At 45.4% G+C, this 24,091-nt stretch overlaps 1 protein-coding gene across 1 annotated transcript; it reads right to left on the bottom strand.

Annotated features, from left to right (window-relative positions):
• Positions 1-7,856: 7,856 nt before the first annotated feature.
• Positions 7,857-21,774, bottom strand: CCDC167 (coiled-coil domain containing 167). Its single transcript, XM_077485392.1, has 4 exons — positions 21,605-21,774; positions 15,716-15,810; positions 12,752-12,804; positions 7,857-8,342 (listed from the first exon to the last, which is right to left on the bottom strand). Exons 1-4 carry the CDS (start codon positions 21,737-21,739, stop codon positions 8,239-8,241), a joined length of 387 nt encoding a protein of 128 aa, XP_077341518.1. The 5' UTR covers positions 21,740-21,774; the 3' UTR covers positions 7,857-8,238.
• Between the last annotated feature and the right edge of the window lie 2,317 nt (positions 21,775-24,091).

Genomic DNA, 24,091 nt, shown 5'->3' with positions numbered 1-24,091 from the left:
CTCTTAAAATTTCTTCATCGTATTGAATAGCCACAGTGAACAAACAGAGATTAAGTCAGTTGACACGTTTCAGCCTATAAGGCCTTAGTCATAACCACATGGTAATGACTAAGGCCTTATAGGCTGAAATGCGTCAACTGACTTAATCTGCGTTTGTTCACTGTGGCTATTCAATACGATGAAGAAATTTTAAGAGCAACAACTGGAGTGCGGATCATTTTTGTACAGCCAGCGACTGTGGATCGAGCACCTGGGAGCTCTCCTATCTATGTGGTGTATGGGTAGTAGCACTGAATTTTCTGTTTTATGCATTGTATCCACCCCACGCCTTGCATGCAATTGGTGCAGGGTGCTGTAGTGATTTGGTGGATGGCACGACCATCGGAAAATAAGGATGTTCGCTAGCGCACCGCGGTACACAAGACGGGCATTACAGGTCAAAGTTTCGGGGCCCTGCGGGTTCCCTTTTTCAATGCAGAAAAAGCCCAGCAACTTGGGTAGCTTCGTTGAGAAGTCGCCTGCGTCCTAGCAACAGGGTAATTTATGCTGTAATGCTGCCCGCTTCCGCACTGCACAAGTGTTACATGTTTATGGAGCACTTTCTACGCAGGATCTTGTTGCCAGCTTCTGCTAGCATGAATCCTGCATACTAGTTGCTGTGTTTTTACATATGGCCATGAGGATGTGAAGTTTGCCTGGCTCATTGCAGCAGAATGTGTCTGGAAATGAGGGACAGACTGCGTGATTTCATAAAATCAGGTGATTAAAGGGGAAAATGGCAGCTTATACCTAGCAAGGGAAGTGGCAGCGGATGATAGGCCGTGATTAGCACACTGCCACCTCCAGTTTGTAGAGGTGCACCGAATTGAAAATCTCAGTGCTGAAACTGAAACCGAAAATTCAGGATGCACTTGGCCGAAAACCAAAACAGTTTTTTAAAAAGGTTTTTAAAATGTAGTTAATGTGGCTGCCATTTTTGCATTGAAGTCAAAAGGGGGAGTTTTTGCATTGAAGTCAATGGGACGCAGCATGCCATTATGGGCACTTTCTGTTCTTTTTTTTTATATCAGCAAAATGCCGCTAACCCTATTCTCAGCGGTCGATATGTATTGGTGCATCCTTAGTTTAACCACTTCAATACCGGGCACTTTCACCCCCTTCCTGCCCAGGCAAATTTTCAGCGCTGTCACACTTTGAATGACAATTGCGCCGTCATGCAACACTGTGTCCATATGACATTTTTATCCCCCCTCCCCTCCACAAAGAGAGCTTTCTTTTGCTGGTATTTGATCACCACTGGATTTTTTCATGTTTGCGCTACAAATAAAAAAAAGACCGAAAATTTTGAAAATTAAAAAAGTTCTTCTCCGTTTTTGTTGTAAAATTTTTATAAGTTATAAAAATGTAAAAAATGAGGAGGCACTGCCGCTGGGCACTTATTGGCATCCCTGATGGGCTTCATAGCTGGGCACAAATTGGCAACAATGATGAGAAGGCACTGCCGATGGGCACTTATTGGCATCCCTGATGGGCTTCATAGCTGGGCACAGATTGGCAACCCTGATGAGGAGGCGCTGCTGATGGGCACTTATTGGCATCCCTGATGGGCTTCATAGCTGGGCACAGATTGGCAATACTGATGAGGAGGCACTGCGATGGGCACTTATTGGCATCCCTGATGGGCTTCATAGCTGGGCACAGATTGGCAACACTGATGAGGAGGCGCTGCTGATGGGCACTTATTGGCATCCCTTGTTGGGCTTCATAGCTGGGCACAGATTGGCAACACTGATGAGGAGGCGCTGCCGATAGGCACTTATTGGCATCCCTGATGGGCTTTATAGCTGGGCACAGATTGGCAATACTGATGAGGAGGCACTGCTGATGGGCACTTATTGGCATCCCTGATGGGCTTCATAGCTGGGCACAGATTGGCAACACTGATGAGGAGGCACTGCTGATGGCCACTTATTGGCATCCCTGATGGGCTTCATAGCTGGGCACAGATTGGCAACACTGAAGAGGAGGCACTGCTGATGGCCACTTATTGGCATCCCTGATGGGCTTCAGAGCTGGGCACAGATTGGCAATACTGAAGAGGAGGCACTGCTGATGGGCACTTATTGGCATCCCTGATGGGCTTCATAGCTGGGCACAGATTGGCAATACTGATGAGGAGGCACTGCTGATGGGCACTTATTGGCATCCCTGATGGGCTTCATAGCTGGGCACAGATTGGCAATACTGATGAGGAGGCACTGCTGATGGGCACTTATTGGCATCCCTGATGGGCTTCATAGCTGGGCACAGATTGGCAATACTGATGAGGAGGCACTGCTGATGGGCACTTATTGGCGTCCCTGATGGGCTTCATAGCTGGGCACAGATTAGCAACACTGAGGAGGCACTGCTGATGGGAACTTATTGGCATCCCTGATGGGCAATAAAAGTGGGCACAGATTGGCAGGCACTGGTGGGCATCATTGAAGGGTCCGCACTGATTATCGGTGAAGATTCCCCGTCAGGAGAGCCGCTTATCAGCTCTCCTCTACTCACACCTTGTCAGCGCGAATAGAGGAAAATCCGATAACCGTCACTTCTTGGGTACGATGTGATTGGACACAGCTGATCACATGGTAAAGAGCCTACGTCACAGGCTCTTTACCAAGATCGGAGATGTGGTGTGTCAGAGCATCACACCGCACTACCGATCGCCACGCTGCGGACCCCTAACAGCGCGCGCACGAGCGGCTTATCCGGCTGGCTGTCATATGACGTCCAATCAGGATAATGGAACCCCCGCCCGGCTGTGATTCTGCTATAGACTGGTTGGGCACGGGTTAAAGTGTTAGGAAAATAAAAAAAATAAAAAATTGGACAACTTACACCAGGGTTCTTTAACTGGCGGCCCTCCAGCTGTTGCGAAACTACAAGTCCCATCATGCCTCTGCCTGTGGGAGTCACACTTGTAACTGTCAGCCTTGCAATGCCTCATGGGACTTGTAGTTTTGCTACAGCTGGAGGGCCGCAGGTTAAGACCCCTGACTTACACCGTGGGTGATACCGTTTTACTATTCATGCAGCGGTCCCAGGGTTTGAAAACCGCACTGTTCTTCCTCTTCTTTCCCTTGGGATACTGAGATGGATCATAACAGTTTTGATTGGTCAGCGCCGGTTCGTGATCAATAAGAGCTTCTCTGATCTGTTCCGGCTTGCCCTATGCCAATATGGAGGACACCCTGGCTTCATCTCTATTCCTGAAAGAAAAAAAAAAAATCTGTAATTGTGTAGCTCAGGGGTGTGAAACTCAATTTAATTGCAGGCCGCATCAGCTGTATGGTTTCCCGCAAAGGGTCGCTTGCAGCTGTAAGACCAGGATGTCCAGAAGACCCCCCCCCCCCCACCCCACCCTTACATCAGATGTCACGAGTCCTCCACCTTCCCTTACATGACAGTGCACCCCTCTTCTTACCTTGTGCTGCTTCCAGGAAGAAGGTGGGGGCGGAGCTGGGAAGCAGAAAGTGCAGGGTCTGGAGGAGAACCAGAGGAGGGCTGAAGTCTGCTGTGTAGAGGTGCAGGATCTGTTCAATCTTCCTCTCTGCTGCCAACAGCTGAGACAAGGTGGGGGAGGGGGGGGGGGTGCTGTAGCTGTGGGAGAGGTGTGAGGGGCACATGAAAGGTAGGCCGGATTCAGCCCGTGGGCCTTGTGTTTGGCACATGTGGTGTAGGTGGTGAAAACTGGCCAGTTTCTGCACTCTAAAGCTCCAGCTTTCCATTAACTTTAAATACTTAGTTTGGATCAAACTGGTCCAATCTCTTCCTCCACTAACACTTGCCCCATCTATCAGCACTGTATATACTGTACACACATGTCAGCTACATGCAGTATACAGCGCTGCGTTCTGGCAGCGGTACAGGAAGTTCCCGTTCTGTACCTGGAACAAAATCAAGTCAGCCATTCACAGGGGAGCCTTATACTTCTATGAATAAATACAAGGCTCCTTCTGATTGGCTGAGATGGAGAGGCAGGCAGGCAGACGGCATCGCAGTATCCACCTCAGCCAATCAGAGGAAGCTTTGTATTTGTAAAAATACAACGCTTCCTGTGAATGGCTGAGCAGCGCTCAGCTTGACCCAAACTTGTTCCAGGAACAGGGTGGGAAATGGACGTACTGCTGCCAGGAAAGAGAGCAGTATACTAGGGCTTAGAGGTCGACCGATATATCGGCTGATATTTGCAGTTTTTTAATTAATCGGCATCGGCCGATTGTGCTGATAAAAAGCCGATTTAGAACTACAGCGGGACTTTGAAATGACTTCTGTATAGAAGTCAGTGTAAGTTGCCTGAGTCCTCATAGAAATGTCTTCCTCCTCTCTGGGCAGGCTGCCAAGAAAAGAACAGAAAGATACAATGTTTACACTTCTGAATGAATGAACTCATCTCTGTGTGTGGAAGTTCTCAGTTTAACCATTTAAAGACTAAATCTTTTCTGACACTTGTTGCTTACAAGTAAAAATCCTGTATTTTCTGCCAGAAAATCACTTAGACCCCCCCAAAAATGATATATATTTTTTTAGCAGAGATCCTAGGGAATAAAATAGCGGTTGTTGCAATATTTTATGTCACACGGCATTTGCACAGAGGTCTTTCAAATGCATTTTTTTGGGTAAAAAAAATACACTATTTAAAAAATAAAAATAAAATAAAAACAGTAAAGTTAGCCCGTTTTTTTTTTTTTTTGTCCAAAAGTTTTGACTACCTGTTTTTATTTAATACATAGGTTTTTTTTTTTTTATCTAAATCATACATACAAGTAAACTGATTGGAGGTTTGTTTTGTTTAATAAATGTTTAAATGTAAGAAATTTTCTGTATCACTTATGAAGACTGCTTTCACACTGGAGCGGGCAGGTGTTGATGGTAAAACGCAAGTTTTAGCGGTGCTATTTGGCTGCTAGTGGGGCACATATAACCCAGCTAGCGGCCAAGGAAGAGGTTAAATGCGCCCATGAAGCACTGCTGCCAAATCGCATTGCATGCGCTTCGGCAGTGGTGCCCATTCATATCAATGGGCAGGAGTGGTGGAGGAGCGGTATATACACCACTCCAAACGTGCTGCTTGCAGGACTTTTTTTTTAAGATCCTGCCAGCGCATCGCCTCAGTGTGGAAGCACGCTGTCTTTCACACAGACTGCAGGGGAGCCATTTTGCAGGCACTTTACAGGCGCTATTTTTAGCCCAAAAGCGCCTGAAAAACGCCCCAGTGGGAAAGGTGTGTTAGATCAAGGGGGATTAAAAAAAAATAATAATATATAAAAAAAGGAAAAAAAATAAAGAAATAAAATAAAATCGGCCTAACATATCGGCCCAAAAAAATCGGCATCATATATCGGCTATCGGCCGCCATGATTTCTAAATATCGGCATCGGCCAGAAAAAAACCCATATCGGTCGACCTCTACTAGGGCTGCACCCATATATACCAGTATTTTAAGACCGAGTACCAAAACTTTTTCTCAAGTACTCGCCGATACCTATTTTGCCCTTAGATGCGTTTATTTTTTTTTTCCCCCACACACAGCTTGCGGTCTCGAGTCCCTGTTCACACCAATGCGGGGTTCTCAGTGATTACTGCGGGTGATACTGTAATGCACCTTTCCTGCAGGCGTGGTGCGATTTAAGCCATACAAAACGAATGGGATGGAATCTCGCTGCAAAGAAGCGCATGCGATTTGAACAGGAATGCGGTGCGATTCCTGTCTGAATCACATGTGGATTTCTCCCACCGCAATAGTGTGAACTGGGACTCGAGGTATTAGCTTCAGTATTAGAGCATTTGCACGTGTACACTGCAAATGCTTAGTATTGGCACCGGTAGCGGTGAAACGCTACTGTATACTGCATGAAGCTTGGAAAAAAAAAAGCATAAAAAAAAAAGGTGTGCAATCCTATATAGAACTGCACATTAAACAGTACCGGCATAGTGCAGAAATGGGCCTCCTTTTCTCACAGTTTGTGCTGTAGATGCTTTTCTTGCTACATTTTTTTTAGCACACGGTCTGTAATAAGGTGCCTGAACTGCAAACTATAGTGCTTTCCACACTTTGTCATGTTACAACCAAAAACATAAATGTATTTTATTGGGATTTTATGTGATAGACCAACACAAAGTGGCACATAATTGTGAAGTGGAAGGAAAATGATAAATGATTTTCAAAAATAAATATGTGAAAAGTGTGGGGGGGTGATTTGTATGGCGCCCCCCGGAGTCAATACTTTGTAGAACCGCCTTTCTCTGTAATTACAGCTGCAAGTCTTTTTGGGGATGTCTCTACCAGCTTTGCACATCTAGAGAGGACATTTCTGCCCATTCTTCTTTGCAAAATATCTCAAGCTCTGTCAGATTGGATTGAAAAGCAATTTTCAAGTCTTGCCACAGATTCTCAATGGGATTTAGGTCTGGACTGTGACTGGACCATTCTAACACATGAATACGCTTTGATGTAAACCATTCCATTGTAGCTCTGGCTGTATGTTTCGGGTCGTTGTCCTGCTGGAAGGTGAACCTCCGCCCCGGTCTTAAGTCTTTTGCAGACTAACAGGTTTTCTTCTAAGATTGTCCTGTATTTGGCTCCATCCATCTTCCCATCAACTCTGACCAGCTTCGCTGTCCCTGCTGAAGAAAAGCATCCCCACCACATGATGTGTTCAGGGTGATGTGCAGTGTTCGTTTTCCCCCACACATAGTGTTTTGCTTTTAGGCCAAAAAAAAATAAAATTCAGTTCAATTTTGGTCTCATCTGACCAGGTCCTCTTCTTCTACATGTTTGCTGTGTCCCCCACATGGCTTCTCACAAACTGCAAACAGGACTTCTTATGACTTTCTTTCTCCAATGTCTTTCTTCTTGCCACTCTTCCATAAAGGGCAGATAGTTGTCCTGTGGACAGATTCTCCCCCCTGAGCTGTGGATCTCTGCAGCTCCTCCAGAGTCACCATGGACCTCTTGGCTCTTCTCTGATGAATGCTCTCCTTGCCCGGCCGGTCAGTTTAGGTGGACGGCCATGTCTTGGTAGGTTTGCAGTTGTGCCATACTCTTTCCATTTTCGGATGACTGATTGAACAGAGCTCCGTGAGATGTTCAAATCTTGGGAGATTTTTATTTTTTTATAACCTAACCCTGCTTTATACTTCTCCACAACTTTATCCCTGACCTGTCTGGTGTGTTCCTTGGCCTTCATGATGCTGTTTGTTCACTAAGATTCTCTAATTGTTGGTTCACACTGAGCCAGCACGACTGCCTCAGGCGACCTGGACACGACAGCTGCGGCGACTTGCAAAACGACTTCTCTATAGAAGTCAATGCAAGTCGCCCCCAAAGTCGTAAGGAACCTTTTTCTAAGTCGGATCGACTTGTGTCGCCTGACAAGTCGTCCCAGTGTGAACCGGCACTAACAAACCTCTGAGGGCTTCACAGAACAGCTGTATTTATACTGAGATTACATTACACACAGGTGGACTCTATTTACTAATTAGGTGACTTCTGAAGGCAATTGGCCCCACTAGATTTTTGTTAGGGGGTATCAGAGAAAAAGGGGGGCTGCATACAAATGCCCCCCCACACTTTTTACATATTTAATTGTAAAAAATGTTGAAAACCCATTTATAATTTTCCTTCCACTTCACAATTATGTGCCACTTTGTGTTGGTCACATAAAATCCCAATAAAATATATTTAAGTTTTTGGTTGTAACATGACAAAATGTGGAACGTTTCAAGGGGGGTATGAATACTTTTTCAAGGCTTTATATATGCAAAATTATAAAAAAAAAAAATACCATACAAAACCAAACAAAAAATGACAAAATCTTTTTAATTATAACAAAAGTTCCCACACTTTTCTCCCCCCCCCAAGGTTGTCCTGTAATCTCTGGTACATGGCACATCGAGTCTTTTCAGTTTGGTCACACTGAAGGTTGCAGTATTGAGCGGCTGGTCTCTAAAAATCTGCCAAATAAATTTTGTTTTTTACGGCACTTTGAACAATTTTAGGAGGGATATGGCTTCATGGAACGGCAATAAAAACCTGATCTGTCCATGATTGTCTAATCGGCGGGAGACGGGTCATCCAATCGGAGGGCCCGGGAGAGTTCACAACCCTACACCCGGAGGCGACTCTTCCACTTCCTGCCAGGAGATCCGGCACAGGGGAGCGGTCCATTGCGGATCCGTCTTCCTCCGTCACATAGTCCAGTAGCAATACGCCAACACGATGAACGTTAAGATGGCGACCGACAGCATCATATTCTTGCGGTTCTCGTGGCGCAGAGATTTCAGCTCTTTCTCTGTGAACAGAACGGTGATCAGAGAGTGAAGATGCAGACAGAAGAAGCTTAAAAGCGTTACTAAACCCCCGGAGCCGGCATTCACTATACCTCATCTCCCACAGAACATTGAAATGCAATTATTTCATTAAATATAAACTGCTAAATACCTTTTCTCATCAGCGGTATATAGACATCTACTTCTATCGGTGCCTGGTTAAAGCGGTAGTAAAGCCGCTGAGGTTTTTTTTTTGCATACCTGCAAGGGAAAAGGCATAATGAGCTAGTATGCACAGCATACTAGCTCATTATGAAATACTTACCTTATAACGAGGGCCCCGACCTCTCGCCCGATGCACGCTGAGGGAGCTGACATGTTCCCTCGGCGTGTCTTCCGGGTATAGGAGTGGCCGGAGCCGCGATATCGTCACTCCCGCGCATGCGCACGGGAGACTTCTTCCCGGCAGGGTCCGGCGTCTGCCGGACTTTCAGCCGAGAATCCCCTTGTGCGCATGCGCCGCTGCAGTCAGCGGGGCATTGCGAGGGGAATATCTCCTAAACCGTACAGGTTTAAGAGATATTTTTTTTACCTACAGGTAAGCCTTATTATAGGCTTTCCTGTAGGTAAAAGTTGTAAACCGGACTATACAACCGCTTTAAAGCTTGTGGGAAGGAGTTTTTTATTCTCCTATCTGACGATCCAATGAGGCTGCAGGACCCTGTACTGATCACATGCACCCTCCCAAGAAAAAAAAAAAAAAAAAACTAGCAATACACATCAATCTGAGCAGGTGCAGAGTAACTCCAAAGGCTCTGTACAGGAGATGGATTGGGGACAGTTGAGGCGAATCACTTCGCATTTGCATCGCTATACAAATCATTCATTCATCTAAAGTGGTTGTAAACCCATTACAACCACTTTAAAGAGGAAGTAAACCCCTTACTTCCTCTTTCATTCCCTGCAAAGGTAAAGCATAATGGACTACTATACATCACATCGCATAGTAGCCCATTATGTGTCACTTACCTGACACAGGAGCCAGCGAAGTCACCGCTGTCCCCTGTAGTCCGGCGCATCCATCTTCTCGGTGGGTCTCGCCGCTCCGCCGCTGTCATTCGGCGAAGCCGCGATGACGTCACTCCCGCGAATGCGCACGGGAGCCGAGAAGCGCGGCATCTTCGTCATCGACGATGCCACGCTCAGTGCGCCTGCGCGCCGCTGTCTACGGCGCATGCACCGTAGACAGCGGTGCCCGTATTCGGGAAAATATCTCCTAAACCGTATAAGTTTGGGAGATATTTCTTGGACCTACAGGTAAGCCTAGATTAAAGGGGTTGTAAAGGTTCGTGTTTTTTTTTCACCTTAAAGCAGTTGTATAGTCTATTTTTATTTTTTATTACCTACAGGTAAGCCTATAATAAGGCCTATAATAAGGCTTACCTGTAGGTAATAAAAATATATATATATATATATATATATATATATATATATATATATATATATATATATATATCTCCTAAGCCTGTACGGTTTAGGAGATATTCCCCTGGCAATGAGCCGTTGACTGCAACGGCGCATGCGCACAGGGGATTCTTGGCTGGAAGCCCGACAGACGCCGGACCTTGCCGGAAAGAAATCTCCCGCGCGCATGCGCGGGAGTGACGATATCGCTGCTCCAGCCACTCAGCATCGGAGCCGCGATATCAGGAAGACATGCCGAGTGAACATGTCGGCTCCCTCAGCGTGTATCGGGCAATATTTTAGGGCCTCGTTCTAAGGTAAGTATTTCATAATGAGCTAGTATGCGTTGCATACTAGCTCATTATGCCTTTTCCCTTACAGGTATGAAAAAAGGAAAAAAAATTCAGCGGGTTTACTACCGCTTTAATGCATCCTATGCATTGAGGTGAAAAAACATCGAACAATACAGCCCCCCCCCCCCCCCCCCGCCGTTTTAATTACCTGAACCCGTTTACCTCCCCCCGGTGTCCTCGCCGCTCAGCCTGGCCGTTGATTGGCTAGAGTGGATGGATTGAAAGCAGTGCAGCCATTGGCTCACGTTGCTGTCAATCACATCCAATGACATGGGGGGGGGAGCGCCTCAAGTGATACAACCGGCAGCTTATGGCTGTTCACTGTATCACAGGAGCGCACCAGCAAGAAATAACCACCATGCGAGACAGCTCGCATTAAGGTGGTTATTTCTTACGGGGAGGAGCAGAGACAGCCACCGAGGGACCCCAGAAAAACACCATTCGGGGGCCACTCTGTGTAAAACGAGCTGCACAGTGGGAGGTAAGTATAACATGTTTGTTATTTTTTTTTTTTTTTTTTATAATATTTACCTTTACAACCCCTTTAAGGCTTACCTGTAGGTGCAAGAAATATCTCCCTAAAAGGTTTAGGAGATATTTGCAGAACTAGCTGCGCTGTAGACATAGGGCGCAGGCGCACTGAGCGCACCATTTCTAACGGTGATCATGCCATTATGCATTAGCATCATGCATTAGTGGCGGCACCGGAGCCGTGATACCCGGAAGTCACTCCGCAATAGATGGCGGCGTCGGAGGAGGGGGAACGAGGACCACTTCGCTCTCAGGTAAGTAATTCATAATGAGCTAGTATGCTATGCATACTAGTTCATTATGCCTTTGTCTTGCAGGGTTTTTTTTTGCTGAGGCTTTACTTCCTCTTTAAAGGGGAGGATCAGAAAATACAGAATCAAACAGCCTTTTTACACAATGCTACATGAATCATCTGCCTTTACTCAAGATAGCCACTCAAAGCACAGCAGGGAACCCGGCTTTGAAGCTGCAAGGCTTCACTGCCAGCTTCCCTTAGGCTGGATTCACACCTGTGCATTTTTAGTGCTTTTTGCATTTTGCAGATTTACACTACAGTCCATTTAGCATGGTTTCCTATGTAATACGTTCTCTAGTGCAGTAGTGGCAGCAGCACCCAAGAGCTGGCTGGGGTGCTGACATTGCGGGAACCCTGGACAGGCAATTGTCCGAATATGAAAAGTCTTATTATTATTATTTTTATTTTCTTAAGGAGGCTGGACCTCCTTTCATTTATGTTTAATATTAAGAGCAAACACCCCCCCATGCATCCATCAATCCATGTCTCCATGCTTTATTTTTTTGAGAAATCACTTTGAAAAACTCCCCCCCCCCCCCCAGCATCTTTGCCTGTGGCCTCCTTGAGTAAGGGAAGATGATTCACGTAGCATTTACTTCCTGGAATCCATCTGCCCTTAGCTCAAGCATGCAGGAGAAGTGTGCTTAGCTGAGAAAACCCCCCTCCTCCCTTCCTCCGCTCCTGAAGACTCCTGGGAATACCCCTTCCCCCCGCTCCTGAAGACTCCTGGGAATACCCCCTCCCCCCGCTCCTGAAGACTCCTGGGAATACCCCCGCTCCTGAAGACTCCTGGGAATACCCCCTCCCCCCGCTCCTGAAGACTCCTGGGAATACCCCCTCCCCCCGCTCCTGAAGACTCCTGGGAATACCCCCTCCCCCCGCTCCTGAAGACTCCTGGGAATACCCCCTCCCCCCGCTCCTGAAGACTCCTGGGAACACCCCCTCCTCCGCTCCTGAAGACTCCTGGGAATACACCCTCCTCCGCTCCTGAAGACTCCTGGGAATACCCCCTCCTCCCTTCCTCCGCTCCTGAAGACTCCTGGGAATACCCCTCTTCCCTTCCTGAAGACTCCTGGGAATAACCCCCCTCCCTTCCTCCGCTCCTGGGAATACCCCCTCTTCCCTTCCTGAAAACTCCTGGGAATGTAGGAGATCATTTGCCTAATGCCCCGTACACACTATCGGACTTTCCGACAACAAAACTGTAGAATTTTGTTTGAAAGTTTGTTGGCTGCAACTTGGCCGACATTTGTGTGAGTGTGGGTATGCAAGACAACAATTACGAACGTAGTGTTGTACAAGACGTACGGCGAGCCAATAAAAAGGAAGGTCAATACTCATGCGATATCTCCATTACGAATGCTAGGTTTACAAGACCGAGCGCTTCCGGCTCGTACTTGATTCCAAGCATGCGTGGACTTTTGTGCGACGGACTTGTGTACACACGATCGGAAAAGTCAGACAACAAAAAACTGTTGGCGGAAAATTTGAGAACCTGCTAGCCAACATTTGTTGGCCGGAAATTCCAACAACAAATGTCCGATGGAGCGCACACCACGGTCAGACTTTCCGCCAACAAGCTCACGTCCAACATATCCCATCGGAAAGTCCGATTGTGTGTACGCGGGATAAGGCATGAAGAAATTAAGAAATGTGTTAAACTTCATCTTTTTTTTTTTTTTTTTCACAGGTACATCTAATATACTTTACTGATAACTAGCAACATAAGGAATAAAAAAAAGGTTGATTGGGAGAGTGAAGTTCCACTTTAAGATGACACCCAACTCACCATAATGAGACATCTTGTTGGTCAGAGAATTCTTTTCTTTTTCCAAAGATTTTCTGCAAAGAACAAAAAGAAAAAAAGAAGAATACAAGTGAATTTAACCAACAAAGATTTATAAATCTCTCTGGACTCTATTTACTAATTAGGTGACTTCTGAAGGCAATTGATTCCACTAGATTTTAGTTAGGGGGTATCAGAGTAAAGGGGGCTGAATACAAATGCCCCCCCCCTCACACTTTTCACATATTTATTTTGTTAAAACATTTTGAAAACCATTTATCATTTTCCTTCCACAATTATGAGCCACTTTGTGTTGGTCCATCACATAAAATCCCAATAAAATACATTTACGTTTTTTGGTTGTAACGTGAGAAAATGTGGACAATTTCAAGGGGTATGAATACTTTTTCAAGGCACTGTATCTGTGTTTTGTAAAAATTATTCCGCAAAACGCCTTATTTTACAGCGCCGCTGGCTGCTCACGTGACCTCCTGCTGCTCACGTCCTGGCTTACGTCAGTGGTGAATGTCAGCCCCTCCCGCTGTAGTGCTCGGATCGGGGGAGATGAGCGCCCAGCGGCGCTGTAAAATAAGGTATTTTTCGGAATAATTGTTAAAAAAAATAAAAATAAAAAACACAGTTACTGCACATTATATCTTCCTGTAAGAGAGGGGATTACAGGATTTCTCTTTTACCGCTTCCCACCTGCCCAACGTCATAGGACGTCGCGGACTTTTGAGCGGTGATATCTGAATGCTGGGTGCAGCTGCAGGCATCATTCAGATATCTTCATTCAGAGCCAGCGATTCCCTTCACCATAAGAATGATCATAGCGGCTTGATCGTTCTTACAGGCGGCGAGAGGGGACACCCCCCCCCCCCTCTTCTCCCAACTCGCCCGTGCGATCGGCGAGCCGGAACCCACCGGCGCCGGATGATGACCACAAAGATTTCCAGTTGGCCAGATGGTCCCTGGAGTCTCTATGATCATTCGGAGGCCGAGCGCGATGTTGTGACGTCATGTCCAGCCTCTGCGTTTGGAGAAATGCCGCCGCCTCGGCTAGGAAGCCAGGATAGATAGATATATATATATATATATATATATATATATATATATATATATATATATATATATATATATATATATATATATATATATATATATATATATATATATATATATATATATATATATATATATATATATATTATAATTTTTTTTTTTTTTCAGGCTTCCCAGCCTGAAGATCTGGGGACTTATTGACTCCACATCTCACTGTAAAGAGGACCTGTCATGCACTATTCCTATGACAAGGGATGTTTACATTCCTTGTAATAGGAATAAAAGTGATAACAAAAAAAAAAAAATAATGTAAAAAAAAGCATCAAACTAAAAAAAAAAAATTACGTAAAATTAATAAAAAATAAATAAAAATTTAAAGCGCCCCTGTCCCCGCTCGCAGAAGTGAACGCATACGTAGGTCGCGCCCACATATGTAAACGGCGTTCAAACCACACATGTGAGGTATCACCGTGGACATTAGAGCGAGAGCAATAATTATAGCCCTAGACCTCCTCTGTAACTCAAAACATGTAACCTGTAAAAAAAATAAAAATTAAAGAGTCGTTTGGGGATTTTTGGCGCCATTGCACGAGCGTGTGCAATTTTGAAGCTTGACATGTTGGTTATCTATATACTCGGCGTAACATCATCTTTCACATTATGCAAAAAAAATATTGGGCTAACTTTACTTTTTTTTTTTTTTTTAATGCATGAAACTGTTATTTTTCCCCAAAAAAACGCTTTTGAAAAATTGCTGCACAAATACGGTGCAAGATAAAAACGACCGCTATTTTATTCCCTAGGGTCCCTGCTAAAAAGAAAAGAAAAATAATAATGTTGGGGGGGGGGGGGGGGGGGGGGGGTTCTGAGTAATTTTCAAGCAAAAAAATTATGATTTTTACATGTAGGAGAGAAATGTCAGAATTGGGTAGCAAGTGGTTAAGCCGCGTGCCAATGTGCACTGTATATGAGGCAGTCCATTCAAATGAATGGACTGCCCATACACAACATATACCAAATTGGTAGTGCACCATGCTCTGCAATGCATGGCCATCAGCGGGGGTGTGCGCTTTAGAATAAATGGATACACTCCAAAAAAAAAAAAGCCAACGATGGTCCCATCTGTAGCCGCCTAACCGAAAATCCCCCATCCCTGGCGGGTAGCAGCTACCCAAAGTCTACATTCTAGATGCAAAAATCTCCAGAACCTGCACACACCAGCCCGGGACAACCAAGACCCCTTTCATACTGAGGGCGTTTTGCAGGTGATATAGCGAAAAAATAAAATATCACCTGCAAAATGCCCTAAAGCAGCTGCTCCATGCACTCCAGTGTGAAAGCCCGAGGGGTTTTCACACTGGAGCGGTGTGCTAGCAGGGCATCACAAAAATTCCTGCCAGCAGCTTCTTTGGAGCGGTGAACTCACCGCTGCTCCTCATTGAAATCAATAGGGCAGCGCTGCGATACCACCGGCAAACGCTGCTCCGGCGGCGTTTTGCGGGCGGATTTAACCCCTTTTCGGCCACTAGCGGGGGGGTTAAAACCGCCCTGCTAGTGGCCGAATAGCGCCGCTAAAACGTCGGTAAAGTAGTAAAAATAGCGCTGCTTTACTGCTGATGCCTGGGGCAGCTCGGTGTGAAAGGGGTCTAAGTGAAGTCAGAACAAACCCGCAAACTCATTACTGCTCAGTGGCAACCAGCATGTTCAGAAAGAACAGCCAGCATAGTCCTATCAGCATCCTGATGTAGAGGGGTCTTCACATCGGTTGGAGGTGTGGCTTAGTGATAACATGTGGGTCGGGGGCGGGTCATGTGATTATTGGGTCAATCAGGAACTGTCTATTGTCAGTACAGAGAGGTGTAGCGGACTCATCCCTGCCGGTCCCTGATCACAGCGGTCACTTACCTCCCCTCCTCCGTTAGCTCAGTTTTACGTAGCTTGTAGTCAACGTCCTCCAGGCTGTCCCTGCAGGCGGCCAGCCGGTCCTCCATCCCGTCTATCTGTAACATAGAGGGGAGGATATGTCAGATTACATGACAAGGCTCACTCAGTCACTGTGTGTAACATCTAGACCAGTGATTCTCAACCAGGGTTCCTCCAGAGGTTGTAGGGGTTCCTTCAGGATTGGGCCATTTCTGCCTCTCAGATAAGTTCCCACTGACACCATGGATCTTTTTATCTATCTGTAAGGAGGTAATTCTTCCCAATGACCATCACACTAATGTATCATGAGTTGTAGATTTCTCATTTTTAGCAGGGGGTTCCCCGAGACCAGACGTGTCATTGTAGGGGGGGGGGGGGGTGTATGTGCAATTTCAGGGCCCAGCTAGGGAGGTGTGGCCTTGGGTATATGTGTTGGTAGGGAGCAACCCATGTTTATGTGGTCCCAGGGAGCGGCTTCGGTATGTGGGGGTCACAGGGACTGGCCTGGGTAGCTGAGAACATAGGGTGCAACAATAGCGTTTGGGCTCAAGGCGTGCCATTGTAGGGGGTGCCCCAGGTATGTGCCATTGCAGGGGCCAGCTAGGGTTGCTGAGTCTTTAAGGTGTGGCCTTGGGTATGTGTGTTGGTAGGGAGTAACCCATGTATATGTGGTGCCAGGGAGCGGCTCCGGTATGGTGTGGTTACAGGGACTGGAATGGGTAGTTGAGAACATAAAGGTGCAACCATAGGGGTTTGGCTCAAAGATGTGCCATTGTGGGGGGGGCAAGGTATGTGCCTGGGTAGCTGAAAACATAGGGTGCAACAATAGGGTTTGGGCTCAAGGCATGCCATTGTAGGGGGTGCCCCAGGAATGTGCCATTGCAGGGGCCAGCTAGTGTTGCTGAGTCTTTAAAGAGGAAGTAAAGGCTATTTTTAAAAAGAAAAATGCAACCTGCAAGGCAAAGGCATAATGAGCTAGTATGCATAGCATACTAGCTCATTATGAATAACTTACCTGAGAACGAAGCCCCCGAAGCTGTCCTCTTTTCTCTTCACCGCTGCCATGGATCCCAGAGCGACTTCCGGGTCTCACTGCTCCGGCGCTGTGATTCGCCGGAGCCGCGATGACGTCACTCTCGCGCATGCGCACGGGAACGGACACGAGCGGCATATCGCCGTGATCTGCGGCGTGCTCAGTGAGCCTGCGCGCCGCTGTCTACGGTGCATGCGCCGTAGACAGCGGACCCTGTCTTTTTGTAAATATCTCCTAAACCGTATAGGTTTAGGAGAAAATTTCTTGGACCTACAGGTAAGCGTTAATCTAGGCTTACCTGTAGGTCAAAGTGGTTTGTAAGGGTTTACAACCACTTTAAGGTGTGGCCTTGGGTATGTGTGTTGGTAGGGAGTAACCCATGTATATGTGGTGCCAGGGAGCGGCTCCGGTATGGTGTGGTCACGGGGACTGGAATGGGTAGTTGAGAACATAAGGGGCAACCATAGGGGTTTGGGCTCAAGGCGTGCCATTGTAGGGGGGGGGGGGGTGCCCCAGGTATGTGCCATTGCAGGGGCCAGCTAGGGTTGCCGAGTCTTTAAAGGTGTGGCCTTGGGTATGTGTGTTGATAGGGAACGACCTATGTGCATGTGGTGGCCTAGGTAGGTGAGACCATAATGTGCAACTAAAGGGATTGGGCTGGTTTTGTGTAATTGTAGGGACCAGCCTGGGTAGTTAAAACCATGAGGTCATAGAAAGTGTTGTGACCTGGGTATGAATGGTTAAAAGAAAAAAAAAAAAAAAAAGTTGAATGCAGTCAAACCGGTATGATTTAGGACTCCATCACACCACGTCCACTGACCCGCATTGCTCAGCGCAAGGACGCAGAAAACGGTTCTCTATATTGCATCCCAAAAGAATTCACAGCACTTCACTTTTTCCACATTTTATGTTACAGCCTTATTCCAAAATGGATTAAATTCATTATTTTCCTCACAATTTCTCAAACAATCCCCCATGACAAGAACGTGAAATGTTTGAAATCAGCTCAGGTGCCTCCTGTTTCCCTGTAAAGAGAGGAGGAACCTTCCAGAAGAAAAATCATCTCTGCAACACTCCACCAATCAGGCCTGTATGGTAGAGTGGTCAGATGGAAACCACTTCTCAGTAAAAGGCCCATGACAGCCCACCTGGAGTTTGCCAAATGGCACCTGAAGGACTCTCAGACCATGAGAAACAAAATTCTTTGGTCTGATGAAAAAAAAGATTGAACTTTTTGGCCTTCATGGCAAGTGTCATGTCTGGAGGAAACCAGGCACCGCTCATCACCTGGCCAATACCATCCCTACTGTGAAGCATGGTGGTGGCTGCATCATGCTGTGGGGATGGTTTTCAGTGGCAGGAACTGGGAGACTAGTCAGGATCGAGGGAAAGATGAATGCAGCAATGTACAGACTACAGAGACATCCTTGATGAAAACCTGCTCCAGAGCGCTCTGGACCTCAGACTGGGATGAAGGTTCATCTTCCAACAGGACAACGACCCTAAACACACAGCCAAGACAACAAATGGGTGGCTACGGGACAACTCTGTGAATGTCCTTGAGTGGCCCAGCCAGAGCCCGGACTTGAACCCGATTGAACATCTCTGGAGAGATCTGAAAATGGCTGCGCACCGACGCGCCCCATCCAACCTGATGGAGCTGGAGAGGTCCTGCAAAGAAGAATGGGAGAAACTGCCCAAAAATAGGTGTGCCGAGCTTGTAGCATCATACTCACCAAGACTTGAGGCTGTAATTGGTGCCGAAGGAGCTTCACCAAAGTATTGAGCAAAGGCTGTGATACTTCTGTACATGGGAATTTTTTTCCTTTTTTTATTTTTAATAAATTTGCAAAGATTTCAAACTTCTTATACGTTGTCATTATGGGGGATTGTTTGTAGAATTTAGAGGAAAATTCTTGAATTTAATCCATTTTGGAATAAGACTAACATAAAAAAAAAAAATGTGGAAAAAGTGAAATGCTGTGAATACTTTCCGGATGCACTGTCACTGTACTTTGTGTTATTTATTTATTTTTTTAATTCATTAAAAAGTGTATTTTTTTCCCAAAAAAATTGTGTTTCAAAGACCTCTGCGCAAATATCATGTGACATAAAAAAATAATCACAACAATCGCCATTTTATACTGTAGAATCTATATATTTATATTACACACACACACACACAGTATCTCACAAAAGTAAGTACACCCCTCACAGTTTTGTAAATCTTTTCATGTGACAACACTGAAGAAATGACACTTTGCTATCCCTCAAAATAACTCAACACACAGCCATTAATATCTAAACCGCTGGCAACAAAAGTGAGTACACCCCTAAGTGAAAATGTCCAAATTGGGCCCAAGGTGTCAATATTTTGCGTGGCTACCATTATTTTCCAGCACTGCCTTAACCCTCTTGGGCATGGAGGTCACCAGAGCTTCACAGGTCACCACTGGAGTCCTCTTCCCCTCCTCTATGATGACATCACAGATCTGGTGGATGTTGGAGACCTTGCGCTCCTCCACCTTCCCTATGAGGATGCCCCACAGATGCTCAATAGGGTTTAGATCTGGAGACATGCTTGGCCAGTCCATCGCCTTTAACCTCAGCTTCTTTAGCAAGGCAGTGGTGGTCTTGGAGGTGTGTTTGGGGTTGTTATCATGTTGGAATACTGCCCTGCGGCCCAGTCTCTGAAGGGAGGGGATCATGCTCTGCTTCAGTATGTCACAGTACATGTTGGCATTCATGGTTCCCTCAATGATCTGTAGCCCCCCAGTGCTGGCAGCACTCATACAGCCCCAGACCATGACACTCCCACCACCATGCTTGACTGTAGACAAGACACACTTGTCTTTGTCCTCCTCACCTGGTTGCCCCCACACACGCTTGTCACCATCTGACCCAAATAAGTTTATCTTGTCTCATCAGACCACAGGACATGGTTCCAGTAATTCATGTCCTCAGTCTGCTTGTCTTCAGCAAACTGTTTGCAGGCTTTCATGTCTATCATCTTTAGAAGAGGCTTCCTTCTGGGACGACAACCATGCAGACCACTTTGATGCAGTGTGCAGCGTATGGTCTGAGCACTGACCCCCCACCCCTTCAACCTCTGCAGCAATGCTGGCAGCACTCATACGTCTGTTTCCTAAAGACAACCTCTGGATATGACGCTGAGCACGTGACCTCAACTTCTTTGGTTGACCATGGCGAGGCCTGTTCTGAGTGGAACCTGTCCTGTTAAACCGCAGTATGCTCTATATATATATATACACACACATATATATATATATACACACACATATATATATATATATATATATATATATATACACACACACACACACATTTGGGGGTCATTTTCTATAAAAAAAAAAAAACGTAAACAACAAATGTCAGAAAAAGGCGTGGTCTTAAAGTGGTTAAAGGCGCCAGATTTAAAAAAAAAAAAAAAAAAAGTCAGTATTCAAAGCAGCCAAACTTTAATTGCAAAGCAAGGAGTCGGGATCTTATAGATCCCTCCAAAAAAAAAAAAAAAAATACCCGACACGTGACTATTGCTGTCGCAAGGCATATTTACATTCCTTGTGACAGCAATAAAAAGTGATCAAATTTTTTTTTTAAAGGAACAGTGTTAAAAAAAATAAAAAAAATTACAAACTAAATAATTAAAATAAATAAGAAAAAACAACAAAAAATATAAGCGCCCCATCCCTCCATGCTCGCGCACAGAAGTGAACGCATATCCAATCGATATACGCTTATTGCGATTTTCTTTACCAAAAATACTTAGCAGAATACATATTGGCCCAAATTCATGAAGTTCATTTTTTTTTTTTTTTTTTTAATTGTCGCTTTTTTTTTTTTTTTGTTTGTTTATAGCGCAAAAAAATAAAAACCGCAGAGGCGATCAAATACCACCAAAAGAAAGCTCTATTTGTGGGAAGGAAAGGATGTAAATTTTGTTTGGGTACAGAGCTGCACGACCGCGCAATTGTCAGTTAAAGTGACGCAGTGCCGTATCGCAAAAAATAAAAGATAAAAATGGCCTGGTCAGGAAGTGGGGGTAAATCCCTCCTGTCCTTAAGTGGTTAAGCCACACATGTGAGGTATCGCCGCGATCGTCAGAGCAATTCATTTTAGAGCTAGACCTCCTCTGTACCTCTAAACAGGTAACCATAAAAAAAAAAAAAAAAAAAATTCACATTATACAGAAAAAAAAAAAAAATTGGGATATACGTGTTCCAATTTTTATTTTTTTCATTAAAGTAAATCCCCCCAACATAAAAAATTGCAACACCCACCATTTTATTCTCTAGAGTCTCTGCTAAAAAAAAAAAAAATATTATATATATATATATATATATATATATATATATATATATATATATATATATATATATATATATATATATATATATTGGTGGCTACAACTAATTTTCTAGCAAAAAACAAAATTTATTAAACATTACTAAACAAAAAGTACCAGAAAAGGCTCAGGGGGCGGGAACTGTCAATCTCACACGCTCCGCCCTCCAGATGTTGGCTTTGCTGTACTAGCCAATTAGAAATAGTGAAAACGGTCAGCTGACCCCCCCCCCCCTCGTTTTCGGTCAATGGGAACCATTCAGAAGTTCTGGGACCGCCGCCAATCAGAAATCGGCTGGTTCTGTCACATGGCAGTATTGGCACTTCCTGATTGGCTGTAGTCCCAGGGTATTTGGTTTAGTGACGATAACAGAGAACGTGGCTGTCCCTGGACACCGTCCCGCCAACCACCTCCCTCTCCCCGCTACAGCCGCCTCCTAAAGCCCGGCCCCGGGGTCGATGAGAAATGTCACCTCTTTAGCCACACTGATCTTCTCCCTCTCCCTCTTCTTCTTCGCCATCCTCCTTTCCTCTCTTCCTGGACACGTCTCCTTCCTGTCGTTTCTAAGGTTACAGCCCCCCGGATCATGGGAGGCCGCTTCCGCCATCTTTAGTGCTGGCAGCCATAGCGCTGATTAACCGAGGTGGCTGCCATTTTTACTGCTGGCAGATTAGTTTATAGAGGCCGCCATCTTTACTGCGGGCTATTGAGACATAAGCGCCATCTTTACTGCAGTCAGACCTCCTGCTTCAGAGACAGAAGCGGCCATTTTTAGCGAGGGCACCCGTGGAACTACTGCTACTTACTACTTATAATATTGTCATGGGGTTCAGGATAACCCTCATGGGGGGAGTTCTTTTTTATTATCAAATATATTTATCTGAACATGTTTATATATTCAGCGTGAGGTTTTTTCGAGGTTAGTAGATTTTTGTCAGATTTTTTTTCTCAGACGCATGGATTTTGTCACAGATTCCTTTTACTGGTGGTGTGGAGAGGCCTAAGCGATGTGGTGGTCAGCTGACTAGATATTGGGGGTTGTCACCTTTCTTTCTTAAAAAAAAAAAAAGCCCTAGCCATGGTGGTGGGTGTGGCTTCAGATAAGAGTGTGGGTTTTGACGTGTCATGAAATTTGCATAAAATAAAATTAGATTTGTTGTTTCATTTACTCCTGAAATGCTGTGCCATAAGCAACAGTCTCACAGACACAGATAAACCTCAGGACTAAGGATCTGTTTACCTCCTTCCTATATATTTGTAATACTTTATTTTGTAATGGTGGCGATCAGCGACTTATATAGAGACTGCAACGTTGCAACGGACAAATCAGACACCTAACTGACACTTCTGACGCTTTTTTGGGGACCAGTGGCTAATACAGTGATCAGTGCTAAAAAAAAAAAAATATTCACTGTCACTGTACTAATGACACTGGCTGGGAAGGGGTAACCATAGGGCGATCAAAGGGTTAACTGTGTGCCTAGGAAGTGATTACTAACTTTTGGGGAGGGGCTTTTACTACTGGAAGACATGGATCGGAGTTCCTGCTTCACAGGATCCATGTCTTCTGTAAGGATGAGCTTACACCACGTGCAGAGCCCGCCAGGAAGTCGGTGCAGCGCTGCGCTAATCACAGGCAGTGAGACATTGCCCCGATGCGCGGCTGCATAGATCAGGCAATGTCTCACTGCCTGTGATTAGCGCAGCACTGCGCCAACTTCCTGGCGGGCTCTGCACGTGGACCATGCGAACACGCCTGAGCTCATCCTTAGTCTTCTGTACTCATAGAATGAAAGTCTGCCTTGTTTACATAGGCAAACTATGATTCTGCCAGACTATCGAATGATCGGCTTCTCCCGGCAGACATCGGGTCCACGGAACCCGTTGTGTAAAATCACAGCGGGAGTGAGCCGCCAGTGGCGCGCGCTCACGCCTAAAACCCAGAAGTGCAGAATCACATGTGTGTGTGTATATATACAGGTCTATGTAATCTTCAACATAATGTGTAGGGTCCAGGGTCAGGACAATGTAACCTTCAACATAATGTATAGGGTTCAGGGGTTGGGACTATATAATCTTTGGCATAATGTGTAAGGTCCAGGGGTTGGGACTATGTAATCTTCAAAATAGTGTGTAGGGTCCAGGGGTTGGGACTATGTATTCTTCAACATGTGTAGGGTCCAGGGGTTGGGACTATGTAATCTTCCACATAATGTGTAGGGTCCAGGGGTCCGGACTATGTATTCTTCAACATAATGTGTAGGGTCCAGGGGTCCGGACTATGTATTCTTCAACATGTGTAGGGTCCAAGGGTTGGGACTATGTAATCTTCCACATAATGTGTAGGGTTCAGGGGTTGGGACTATGAAATCTTCAACATAATGTGTAGGGTCCAGGTTCGGGACAATGTAATCTTCAAAATAGTGTGTAGGGTCCAGGGGTTGGGACTATGTAATCTTCAACATAATCTATAGGGTTCAGGGGTTGGAACCATATAATCTTCAACATAATGTGTAGGGTCCAGGGTTGGGACTATGTAACCGTCAACATAATGCGTAGGTTCCAGGGGTTGGGACTATGTAATCAACATAACGTGAACCTAATGTGTACCCTACACTCTGTAGTAGTGATTGAGATAGAACAGACTGGAAGCTTTAAAAGGAGAGTGGTGCTTGAAATCATTGCATTCCTCTGTTAACCATGGTAATATGTGGGACAAAGGGGTCAAGACTATGTCATCTTCAAAATAATGTGTAGGGTCCAGGGGTTGGGACTATGTAATCTTCAACATAATGCGTAGGGTCCAGGGGTCGGGACTATATACTGTAATCTTCAACATAATGTGTAGGGTCCAGGGGTCGGGACTATGTATTCTTCAACATAATGTGTAGGGTCCAGGGGTCGGGACTATGTATTCTTCAACATAATGTGTAGGGTCCAGGGGTCAGCACTATGTATT

Source organism: Lithobates pipiens, unplaced genomic scaffold (genome assembly GCF_037356315.1).
Source record: "Lithobates pipiens isolate NorthernLeopardFrog02 unplaced genomic scaffold, aLitPip1_a1.2 Scaffold_18, whole genome shotgun sequence".
Taxonomy (NCBI): Eukaryota; Metazoa; Chordata; class Amphibia; order Anura; family Ranidae; genus Lithobates; species Lithobates pipiens.
Note: the sequence above shows the minus strand (reverse complement) of the source record. Positions and strands in the feature narration are given on the sequence as shown.

What these genes read in the sequence shown, in the direction of transcription:
- CCDC167 (XM_077485392.1), bottom strand. Translation starts at nt 21,739, where the DNA reads ATGGCGGAAGCGGCCTCCCATGATCCGGGGGGCTGTAACCTTAGAAAC. An exon ending in AGATCAGTGTGGCTAAAGAG is followed by an intron (nt 15,811 to 21,604) that starts GTGACATTTCTC and finishes TCTATGTTACAG; the next exon opens with ATAGACGGGATGGAGGACCG. An exon ending in GAGCTAACGGAGGAGGGGAG is followed by an intron (nt 12,805 to 15,715) that starts GTAAGTGACCGC and finishes TGTTCTTTGCAG; the next exon opens with AAAATCTTTGGAAAAAGAAA.